The following is a 12,781-nucleotide window of genomic DNA, read 5'->3' as shown; positions in this document are numbered from 1 at the left end:
TCTCAATCTCAAAAAGGACTTTTTACGTCCGTGATCAAGGCACAAAAACAACTCACTTGTTTCAGTTTTCGTTTTATTATTGAATAAATAAGTGGTCAAATCACTTGAAATTTTAATGGGATATAGTTTGGCGCGTGACCCACCAACTTGATTTTTTTCGTAAGGTTATGATGTTTAGTTTCAGATGTATGAATTTTATAAAAAAAATCACCATTTTCATTTTATCTGCCGAACAAAGCAGTCGATCCCGAGGACCAAACGAGGAAAAGTAGTTAATTTTATTCTCTTCCAAATGCATTTAGCTGAATTGTTTGTAAAAATGAGATGATTTATAAAAACGCAAAATGGTGTTTTTCAAAAATCAAAAAATGGCCTTAAAAAATAGTTAAGAAAATAAAAAATAACTGTTTTTTCCGAATTCAGAATCCAAAAATAGATATGCATGTCAAATTTTATTGATATTGACGGAGTAGTTCCAGAAATATTACGGTATACACACACACACACACAAACACATCCTCACGCACGCCCATGCATCCCTCTAGAAGGAAACAAAATAAGTAAAACATGAAAAATACCTCTCGCCCAAATAATAATATTGCCATTACTATCTCCTGTAAGGACATCTCCATCTTGATTAAAAGCAAGACAAGTAATGTATTTAGGTTTTTCTCGGCTTTCAAATAATCCCATACGTTTGTAGAGAAGTCCACTGTTATCCAAGTTCCAGAAGGATATATGTCCCTTACCACAAGTAACAATTTGATTTTTATCTAATGGATGCCATTCAGCACAAACCACGGTGTCAACTGAACACTGCAACAAATTTTTAAATATATTATACATTATTAATAATTTACTAGCAATTATCACTTCGCTCGCTGACACTCCCTCGGTTGAATTTCGATGGAGACCAAGTTCAACATGTACAGTATAAATAAATACATTTGAAGAAAAATTTTTATGATTTGAATTTTTAATTATATCAAAGTTGACATTTTTCAAATATTGTAAATTTAATGTTATAACATTCTTCAAGGAAGTATTTTAACGGTCGCCAGTTCAATTATCAATGCAATATCAGGCAATCACCAGTCAGTGCAATCAGATCCGAGAAACTAAGAGACTTTTTTAGTGCGTCTGACTGATAATCCCTCACTTCTTTATCACTTGACGAATGCGTCAAAACGCTTAAAGCTAACCTAACAAACGCCATTAACCATCCCGCCCCATTACGGTCCGTGACACCAAGACGGAAACGTCACCCGTGGTTTACTACGACTCTTCGTGACCTTGTATTGGAGAGGGATAAACTTTACAGGTGTTTCAGGGATTCTAGGCTCGATTCTAATCTGCAAATCTATAGATTAGCGAAAAACAACGCTTAAAGACAGATCGAGGAAGCTAGGCTGAATTGTTATTATTCACGCCTGTCAACTTTGACTAATGTCGCCGAGAGCTGGAAAAACTTGGAATTACTGCCTCCAAGGCCCCCTCAAAATCACGCTTTCCCACAGACGACAGCATTTCTGCTAAATCTCCAATGATCCGCTTTTTCAAGTTCAGCGCTAACTAAATTGAAACTAAAAATTGGACGTGTTAGCTGCGGTATTGCACTTCGGCACTCAGGCCAGAGGGAGTAATGGCATCCTGCGGGTTGTTATTTCTAAGGCAGAGTACTGCCCGTACTTGCTCCATTACTCAGTAGAATCTTTAACCTGTCCTTAAGTGCGTCAAGCTTTCCCTCTGCCTGAAAGTTGTCGCTTGTGCGTGCACTTAAAAATGTCAGTTTACCAAAAGTCCTGACTGACTATCGTCCGATCTCTCTCCCCTGTTTTTTCTCTAAGGCCCTAGAGTGGCTGGTGCATAGGCAAGTCTCGTATCTTCTTCTTATTTTTGACTTCAGCAAGCCGTTTGTCACTATATGTCACGTCAGGCTCCTAAGAAAGCTATCCACTTTTGGCTTCTCGAAACAGGTCTTCCGCTGGTTTGCCTTCTATCTCACTGAAATAGAGCAAGCCGTCGTTGGTGACAACAACGAATGCTCTTCACCTCGGCACTTTAACATCTCTCTCTCTCTCTCTCTCTCGCTCTCAAAATATTTTAAAACCGTAATGCGATGAATGTTATCTGTGTTTTTGGCGAGTCTATCGTGGGTCGTAGAATGCAAGATGCCTGGCAAGTTCAAGCCATTATGCAACAATATCGGCTGATTCTTGGTAAGACCTCTTGAGCTTATTAAAACACATACGAAATTCTCTGTAAGCATACGCACACACACATGCAAACAGAAGATGGAGCTGGGCACCTTTACCGAGAATCGATAAAGGCAAAGAGGGCGTTTCTTTTTACGACTGGGTGTTTTTTTATTTGGCCGTAATGGGGATGGGTTTAGTCGGTGTGATTCCGACATACGGCTAATATTGAAGATGGAGCTGTTTCGACGACTCCATTAACAAAGTCATGCTATGGTCTTTTTAAGATTTATTTTTAAGATTTTTTTTCCAAAATAGAAACAAAAATGAAAAAAAAACACACAAATATACTATTTTTTTTCTCTTGAAAAATTTTATAGATATTGACAAAGTGATGGCTGACACTGAAGGAGATGCTTTGATTGAGCTTGTACAATTGAATGACGACGATTATAAGGAGGGAAAACAGAAATCTACAGTCATCAAAATGGAGTCAGACGAGGTATCGCCAGACGTTGTCCAGCCAGTAGACGCAGCCAGTTTTACAGCTATTGCTGAGTCACAGTCACTACAGTTGTTGCTGCTATAAACACCGATGCATCACAGATTGAGACATTGCCAGCAGCAGCAGCAGCAGCAGTAAGACACGTTACAAAAGTTGAAAACACTGACGAGAGAATCTACGAAGATAATGATGATGACGACGCAGCAGTCTCCGATACAACCTCCTCCTCCTCCTCCTCTGGTTCATCTTTAGACAGTGAAATGTCAATTGTGGAAACATTAGGACACAGTAGCGCAGAGGATGCAACTGGCGGTAGAAGTGAATGTAAGAGTTCTCTCACGCATTACCATAAGAATAATATGTAAAAGCTTGCAAAATATAATCCTCTATTATATTAAAATGTGTCTATTAGTCTCCGGCTAAAAGTTCACTTCATTCTTAAAACTACCCCTCCTTAGGGGTTAGGGTAAACCAGAAGTTGGTCGAAAGTTAACCGGAAGTAATTGGAAAAAATACAAAATGACCTGGAAGTGACAAAAAATAACTTACAACGAACCAGAAATATACCGAAAATGAACAGGAAGTGGCCAGAATGATGTATATTTGATGAAGTACTCCTAAAGGGTGAATCCAAAATCAATGAATAAATAATTAATAAAAATTTTCAAAAGTTTGAAAAGTATTATTCATAAACTGTAAATAATATTAAAGCTTTTCTTATACACATACATACACACATTTTAGTGTTGAAATATCAAAGTTGAAAGAAAGATAAATATAAGAAGGCACCAATGACGCCAGAAGCTCGGTCAGACTCTAGTCGTAGAGCTAGTAAAAGAGTCAGCTACACAAAAAAGAAAAAGAGAAAGAAATCTGCAACTAAAGCATCATCGTCAGCAGTAGCTAAAATAATTTTTGTCAACTAAAAGTCTCTCTTTTTAAACGGCATAGTATCACCTAATCACTATACTAGCTTGTGAGGAGACACGATTCTCGCACATGTAACTACGTGTGAAGGCGACCGCAATAGACGCGGCATGCGCAGCGAGCGCCCGCGCGCAACGAACTAAAGGCGAATCCGCACGGATTGCGCCGTAAACGCACCTATACACATTCATATTTTTAACAAGACGCATAATTGATTTGTTTCAGCCGGGATTTAACAACTTGTAACGGTTCAACTTTCCCCAGGATTTGGACAGTCAGTCGGGTCCAGGATCTGGATTGGGGAAAGGGGCAATAAAAGAGTCTGTTCTTATGTTTTTTAATGTTAACAAAATATATTTCCTTAAGTAGATATTAGTAATTGGGAATCAGTTGTTAAATCCCGTCTGAAACAGAAATCAATTATGCGCTTGGTTAAGAATATTTCGCCTTTACAAATGGAATTGTTTAAACTAGCGCTGTCAACAATTTACGAAAATATCTACGCGACTTCGCTACAACAATGCGTCGGTGGTTACGGCTACGGTGTTTCGGTACGGTGACGGTATGGCGGATTGGTGATGGGTTTGAAGGTTAGGATTTCATTCGGTACGGTGGAGTCGTGTGCGCACGGCTACACCTATCCGGGTGACTTACGTAACAACAATCTCGACCGCCCTGTGTGCGCACAGTAGCGGCCAGGATAGTGTAACGGGATTTTGAAGGTATCCCTCGGATTTATGAAGTCGTGTGCGCACGGCTCTACAAATCTTCGTCGCTCGTCTCGTTCCTCTCTTTATCCTGTGTGCGCACAGAGGTAAAGCGAGTCGTTAGATGTCGGCGTAAGGCTGGCTTTGTTGGTTAAGTTTTTACGGTTGCACCGGGTATCGTCACGTGTACTCACGTAGACGAGGCTCGATGTCGCTCGGGGTTCCGGGTTGCCTCGTGTGCTCACGACGGCAATTCGGAGTTTCGGGGTTCGGAGATACGGGTTTCGGTTCGTCTACCAAGTCGTCACGTGTGCTCACGAGACGACTTCGTCGGTGCAGATCTATCTCTCGCTGTTCCCTGTAGTAACGTATGCGCACGATGCAACCTGGAGTGGAGCTCGAGTAGAACTGTCTACCGTGTTGCGCTGTCCGCCTTATAAAGGCGCGCGGTGTGGAAACGTCTGAGCGTGTACGCCGCTCGCGCCGCCTGGCGCGCCGTTGCTGAGCTGTTTGACGGCTGTCGCGCTTCGCGCTCGTGCGGACTCGCCTTGCGGTTGTTGCGCGCGCGCGCTCGCTTCGCTTCGTGCGGACTCGCCTTGTGAATGTTTATGTTTATCACACCTATTAACAAGAATCATTCACACAAGTATATTATAATGCGCGCGTCGCACCGCCGCTGCGCTCACTACTCCTTCTCTTGCGCCTTATCGCGCCGCTCGCTGCTTCATAAATACAGATATACGCGCGTGTTGCGTGCTCTCTCCGCTCCATCGCTGTTTCTGCTGCCACCGCTGCTGGCTCGTGGCGCTGCTGCTGTGAGCTCAGCTGTGGCCCGAAGCGTTTAAATGAAGAGTGGGGAAGCACGAGATACTCGCCTAAAATCTAAAATTTTGTTTAACGAATGACGTTATGATCTTTAGTTTCAGAGATATGAATTTAAAAAAAAAATCATCTTTTTGATTTTATGTGCCGAACACAGCGGTCGATCCCAAGGACCAAACGGGGAAAAGTAATTAATTTTATTCTTTTACAAATGCATTTTAGCTGAATTGTTTGTAACGATGGGATGATTGAAAAAAACGCGAAATAGTGTTTTTCAAAAATCAGAAATTGACCATAAAAACAATAGTTAAGAAAATAAAAAATGACTGTTTTTTCCGAATTCAGAATCCAAAAATATATATGCATGTCAAATTTTATTGATATTGACGGAGTAGTTCCGGAAATATTACTGTATACACACACATACACACACATCCATACGGTCATTTTCTAAAAACACGTGATTTGAACTTCGAATACACTAAAAAGTATTTTCCAGAAGTTTTGACGAAACTCAAAATTTTACTATTACAAAGCTTTCTCTAGAAGGAAGAAAAATAAAAAAAACTGAAGAAAACAGTTATGAACAGCAGATGACAGCAGAAAAATGTCGGAATTGAGACACAGACAACAGTAATCTTCTGGTGTCATCAATTTTATTTAGTTTGCTAGATTTTTCTTCAGTTTTTTTCAGGTATAAAATTTTATGATTTTGTAAATGAATAAAAAAATGAATACGACAGACAATAACTGTTCAAAAGTGAAAACAACAGTTTTTTCATAGTTTAAAAAAGTTTTCTTCATTTTATACTTGTTGTCTTCTACATTCACTAGTTTTTTTCCTATCAAAAGAAGTTATCTTTGGATCTACAGATTTTTCTTAACCTTTTAAGAACGCGCCTTTTATAACATAATAAAATCCAATTAACGTAACTGTAAACATTTGGTACCATCTGCAGTAAACTGAAGAAGATTGGGGTGTGCAATCATATAAATTTTTATAACATATATTTAGATATTATAATAAAAATATATAATACATTATTTAAAGTATATAATTTGTTGTGATGTTTGTTCACTTATAAATTATGGCGTATTTAAAGAAATTTATATTATTTAAATATTAATTTATCTATCCGTACTAAAAAGACTCATGTGAATGCTCTTTACATGAAGAAAATGATCACATAACGATTTTCGTCATTTCATATTTACAAACACATACATGAAAAAAAACATATCTGCTCAAATAATTATTTGCAATATCCCTTTTATCAGGACCAAATTTGCAGATTACACTTCTACACTTCGTGATATGCTTAAATACATACAGTATCCGTCATTTCATATTCACAAACACATATTTTGAAAAAAAGAGATTACTTAAGAGAATCAATTTTAACTAGAAACCTTGAAAAATAGATTATATCTTTATATATGTGAATATTTTTTATACATTAACCGACAAACAAAGCAAATAGCTCAAATGATAGAGCAACGGATTTCCACGCCAAGGTTCTGGGTTCAAATCTCGATCAGATAATTTTTTCTTTTTTATTTTGATCCTTGTTTATTGCTAATTATCCATTTTCTTAATTTATAAACATTGTTTTCACATTTTTAATAATATTCCTAAATTTCATTATAAATCATGAGACGGTCACACGATTATCACGTGATAACTACATTAGAAATTGGTCAATAATCTCACGTGATTTTCATATGATTTTCTCGTGATTTTTTTCGTGATTTTCTCGTGGTGATCACGTGATTTTTTAAGTAGGGTTTTATCTGGACTAAATCTGCAGATTACATCTTGTGATAGCTCGAATCCATACAATATTCGTCATTTTATATTTCAAACACATTGATTTTAAAAACGAGCATATCTGCAAACAATTATTTTCAGCATCCCTTTCATCTGGACCAAATCTCAAGATCACCTCGGATGATGTATGTCAAATTTACATATGGGACGTTTCACGTCAACCGGACCATGAGTGCACCCAAAATTTGGGTTAACCTAACAAGACGTTTGAGGTCTCAAAATGATCATCTGGTCAAGGGCTTTTGAAAAAGTTCTGGCCTTTTCAAAAATCCAATGTGGCGCATAAAATATGGAGCCTGAAACCCACGTTTTCATAGCACATTCTACAAAAACAATAGTAAAAATGTTCTAATTTGTGAAATATCCCACCAAAAAGCATGTACAACTCATGATAGGACATATTATTGACAATGCTGACGGAATTCCAAAATCAAAAATGGCGAAATCAAAATGGTGGACATTATACCTCCACCAAACCCATTTTACCGCAACAAATGATTTTTGATCAGTTTAAAGTATCGATATGGGGGTTTCCTGGGTCATTGAATCTTAGCTTGACCTCGAAATTTCAAAATTTAAAATGATGGATCCAAAATGGCGGAAATTATACCGCCACTAAACCAATTTTACCGCAACAAATGATTTTAGATCAATTTAAAGTATCGATATGGGGGTTTGTGAGGTAAATGGTTATAAATGTATTATCGGAATCAGTATTTGTGCACATGAATCTTATATTTTTCCGGTCTATTAGATTTAGAATTATCTGTCTGCGGTTTTTGCACTTACATTTTTCTATTGTTCTGTGTATATGTATATGCCTGCGTGGATGAAAAAAAAATATAATTTAGCCAAATGAATCAATCTTTAATGACACTTTGTGCAATCTTATCAATTCTGGCTCCTCGATCGTGGAGTTTTTACTGGTGATAAATGGCTTTCGCCGATATCATAAATTACTCTGTTCCTAGGTTCATTGGCATTTGAGTAATGCATGACTTTCAACGTTTCATTATTTTCTGGGATAAATCCATGCCCCATTTGTATGTTTGTGACAGGTGGACAGTTTTTAAATCTCTTTGTTAGGAATTTACGAGTTTTTGTTCGTGATCTTTTTTGGTGTATAAGAAAAATTTTATATTGAAAGATCGCTCATTAGCCCATGAATGAAGAGCTTTAACATCTAGAATTGCTTTATTTTTTGCAGCTTGTAAGCTCGCTCTTGTAGCTTCTCTCTTTAGTATCGCTCCAACTCCATCGCAACTACCTTTTCCGTGTGCTGTTGCAAAACAGTGCCATTCACGATCAACGCCAAAATCTCTCTTATGACTCATTAAACTACTCATTTGATAACGATTTTTAAAATGCTGTTTAGCACCATCAGTCGCATATATTACCTTTTTTACTCTTGGACAAACCTTGCGAATTTCAGGTATAAGCTTTTGCTGCATTATGTATACTGCAGTGGCATTATGAGTAGTACAGTCGGACATAGATACTGTACTGAAATGCTTTAGCTTGCCTTCAGATTTATAATAAACAACAGCAGGAAAAATCGTACTTTGATCATTATTAAAATGAAATGCCTGTGCAGCATCTTGGGCTGTAAAAGCATAGTTCTCAGCAAAATCCAATTGAGCAAGAACCTCTTCATCTGAAAGATTATTTTTCTTCCGAGAAATAAACTTTGATTGTTCCTTAGCGATGAAGTGATGAGGTATCAACTTTTCTAGGCTATAACATAAAGTTTCAATATATTCTTCGATGTTGGGCATTGTTTTATCAAAGTGTATCTATCGGTTGATTGCCACGTGCTGAAGATGACTTGATCAATATTGTGCTCATCCATAATGTTCTCAACGTAATTAAAAAACTTTTGAATGTCCGGACAAAATTTGCATTCATTCAAATAACAACTTGGTTTGGGATCCTCACATAGAACGAAATTCAAACAATCTTTATAATTCTTCAGAATATTGTTTGAGATTTTTTCCATATTTACTGCGTCAATCATCGCCTTGAAATTTTGGTGTATCGTACATACACATACATTGTGTGTACCAGAGGATCCTGCAAAGACACAACATTTTGGTCTCAGTTCCGCAAACTGGGTAAGCCCAATCGGATGTTCAGGAAACTGTTATTTAAATTGATTATGAAGGTTCTTAATATCAGTAAGTAATAATCTTTTCTGCACTTTTATTTTTTCACCATATAAATAAATACTGACGGTATCTTTTTTATTTGGCATAATTCTGCTGTTAAGATAATTTTCGTAAAAATCTTCAACTTTCTGAGTAGTTTCTGCAGGTAATGTTTTTCCACGTTTTGCAACAGGAGAAGCCAAAACTCCATCTGATTCTCTTAACTGTTTTGCTTTACGAGCCATTCTGTGAGACACACCAAATTGGTTCATAATTTTACGTATTGCCCAGTGTTCGGGCAAAATAGTAAGAATACTGACACGTAATGGATCGTTCTCCGGCAGGGATTGGAATTTGTTTTTAAGTCCAGTTAAAATATCTGTAAGATCATCTTGCATAGGTGCATCCGTGTTTGAAACCGAAGGTGAGTCAGTCTCTGATTCAAAATCAACACTCATACTGACGTTTGGAGATGACAAATCATGTAGTTTGTAAAAGGATTTTCTACATGTATCACAAATCAGTGAAGATGTTGGATAATCAGGATAGACATCTTGAAATTCTTTGGAGATCTTCCTAAGAGATTTGCTGTGTCCTGTATTAATATCAAATGGATTAACGCATCTATCGATACGATATTTTTTCGCAGGAGAAGACATTGTTGTAGGATATGAGAAAGCACAACCAAAACAAAAAAAATGTTAGAAATAACAAAATTACGGCTAGTACAGTTGAACAAGGAGATGCCGATAAAGTAAGACTTACTCAACAACTGCCTTAAAAAGGATGTTGAAGAAGAAGTCGCCAATGTGTCTATTAATGTACCTATTAACTATCCTAAAAAGGACTGTTGGAGAAAAAGTCGCCTATGAATAAAGCCGCTGATGGACTTGCTCACCAACTATCCTGAAAAAGACTGTTGGAGAAAAAGTCGCCGATGAAGAAAGCATTCCTTGAAGAAAATATTCCTTTCTATGGGTTGCTAAACGTGGGAAGGGGTTGGGGTTGTAGGTAAAAAATAAGGATGAAATAAATCACTTGAAAGCAATAAATTCCTTTGCCACAAAACAGTTTTATTTGCTGAAGTCTTTGCACAAGTTGTCATTGGACACGAGCCGTGTACTTGCAGCATTAGGCTGTTGGAAGAGGGGCGAGGTACAGCGCTGGACCCGGCCTCCTTATGTGCCCTCCGCGACGCTACTTCACTTGTGGATAATGCGCAGCCGCCTAGCGGAGCGGTGATAAGCGCTGCAGCGTGCGTGGCGTGTTAGGCGGGTTGCGCGTTAGCAGGGGCTTTTCGCGAGAGAGCCTGCGGGTGGGTTATGACAAATATCCGCCAGTTTATATTGGCCATATTGAATTTTGAAATTTCGAGGTCAAAATAAGATTCAGCGGCCCCTTAAACTCCCATACCGATACTTTAAACTGATTTAAAATCGTTCATTGCGGTAAAATTGGTTTAGTGGCGGTATAATGTCCGCCATTTTGAATCCACCATTTTAAATTTTGAAATTTCGAGGTCAAGCTAAGATTCAATGACCCCGAAAACCCCCATATCGATACTTTAAACTGATCTGAAATCATTTGTTGCGGTAAAATTGGTTTGGTGGTGGTATAATGTCCGCCATTTTGGATCCACCATTTCGAATTTTGAAATGTCGAGGTTAAAATAAGATTCAGTGACCCTGAAAACCCCCATATCGATACTTTAAACTGATCAAAAATCAGTTGTTGCGGTAAAATGGGTTTGGTGGAGGTATAATGTCCACCGTTTTTGATTTTGGAATTCCGTCAGCATTGTCAATAATATGTCCTATCATGAGTTGTGCATGCTTTTTGGTGGGATATTTCACAAATTAGAACATTTTTACTATTGTTTTTGTTGAATGTGCTATGAAAATGTGGGTTTCAGGCTCCATATTTTATGCGCCACATTGGATTTTTGAAAAGGCCAGAACTTTTTCAAAAGCCCTTGACCAGACGATCATTTTGAGACCTCAAACGTCTTGTTAGGTTAACCCAAATTTTGGGTGCACTCATGGTCCGGTTGACGTGAAACGTCCCATATATATCTGTGAAGCATATGAATTATAAAATAATTTAGATTAAAAATACGAATAAACATATTTGCCATAAACTCCGACATATCCGGACCAATCTTACTATTTTGTATAATATATGTATACATGTACATTATAAGTAATTAATTACTAAAAAAATGACATAAATACACATAATTTTATATCTGTATGTAAATATAGCCGATTTTTCTGAAATGTTTCATAAACCGGTCACTTTTTGTAAACCATTATTTATTAAAAAAGTTAACTAAATCCATTTTTTTCGCGACAGTATAATGTATTTGTTGAAATATTCAAGTTACAAAACTAAATCTCAGACCGTTCTCGAGAATAAGAAAGGTCCATTCATGCGTTTTTATATTTTATGACTAGCTCGGGTTGCGACGCGGGGTGCCGCGACACGTAGCGCGACGCGGACTTCTTGAAGGGCCATGCCATCTAGAGTCCGTCTGTCGGGCTAGAATAGGACAATTGTTTTTAGGCAGTTTTACTGTATCGCTATGCACCGCCGATATGCGCTAGGCGTTTAGTCTGCGACTGAGCCTCATAGAGTCTAGATGTGCTCCGTACTCCTCCTATGTGCTACTCAGAAGAAAAGTTTAATAGAAAAGAATATTCTGAGTTTAATATAAATTATTTAACCCATTTCCAATAGTATTCATGTTTTTGCCACATATCTATCATAAAATAATTGTTATTCCGGAATGATACACTGATTCTAGTGAATTTTTACAAGATTGCTTATTTTATTGTTTTAATATAGTGTAGATGTAGATTTATAAAGTGTACGGCGCAGCTTATATTAATATTTCTTTTCTTGTATTTTAGAGCTAAAGTTAGAGCGTCACATAAATTTATGCATTCAGCAGTGAACACGGATGCATTTTTATTAATAGATCGTGTAATAATTGAATCCGTATCAGGACAGATGCATGCTGAACCAACCCCTACGGGCGATTTGCTACCATCCGTGTAAATCGCTATTGCATCGCTTTTTACAATATGGGTTTTTATAATTTCGCCGCATTGTCTTGATTTTTGGATGGTTTTGCCTAATTGCAGGTCGACGTGTACATCAGAAAGAGTAGAGTAATAATTATGATAGTACATATTAAAGTTTGCGGTTGATTCAACATGCTTGAGTTGGTTTATCACAAGTTGTACACAGAGGAGCACTTTAATAGAAAAAAAGTTCCTAGTTGTGTGGCACGAATTTTGATACTGGTTAGCTTGCTTTCGGCTAGTAGCACATTTTTGGGTGTCGAGAAACGATACCCAAGGGCTATACGGATCGCAGTGTATTGAATGTTTTCTAATTTATCGGCTAGATTCTTTTGGCTTGGGTAGTATATAAAACTCCCGTAATCTATTTTGGATCTAATGTAGCTCTTGTAAAGGGTAGTGATAGTATTTGGATCTGATCCTCACCAAGTACCATACAGAAATCTGATTATATTTAAAGAGCGGGTGCAACTCTCGATAATATATTTTATATGTAGTTTGAAGGATAGTTGATAATCAAATAGTAATCCTAAAAAACGAACCGTGTGAGTAGATTTGATAACAGTGTTA

The 12,781-nt window shown here is 37.4% G+C and overlaps 1 protein-coding gene across 15 annotated transcripts in view; it reads right to left on the bottom strand.

Annotated features, from left to right (window-relative positions):
• Positions 1-12,781, bottom strand: part of LOC100119385 (echinoderm microtubule-associated protein-like 2) — an 804,666-nt gene that overhangs the window by 348,100 nt on the left and 443,785 nt on the right. For all 15 annotated transcript variants that reach the window (XM_031930031.2, XM_031930040.2, XM_031930035.2 and 12 more), the window contains one exon: positions 579-816. In XM_031930031.2, the coding sequence (XP_031785891.1) occupies positions 579-816 (238 nt within the window). The remainder of the gene's footprint in view (positions 1-578; positions 817-12,781) is intronic.

This window comes from Nasonia vitripennis (genome assembly GCF_009193385.2).
Source record: "Nasonia vitripennis strain AsymCx chromosome 4 unlocalized genomic scaffold, Nvit_psr_1.1 chr4_random0007, whole genome shotgun sequence".
Lineage (NCBI taxonomy): Eukaryota > Metazoa > Arthropoda > Insecta > Hymenoptera > Pteromalidae > Nasonia > Nasonia vitripennis.
The sequence above is the reverse complement of the archived record's forward strand: the minus strand, read 5'-3'. Positions and strand labels throughout refer to the sequence as shown.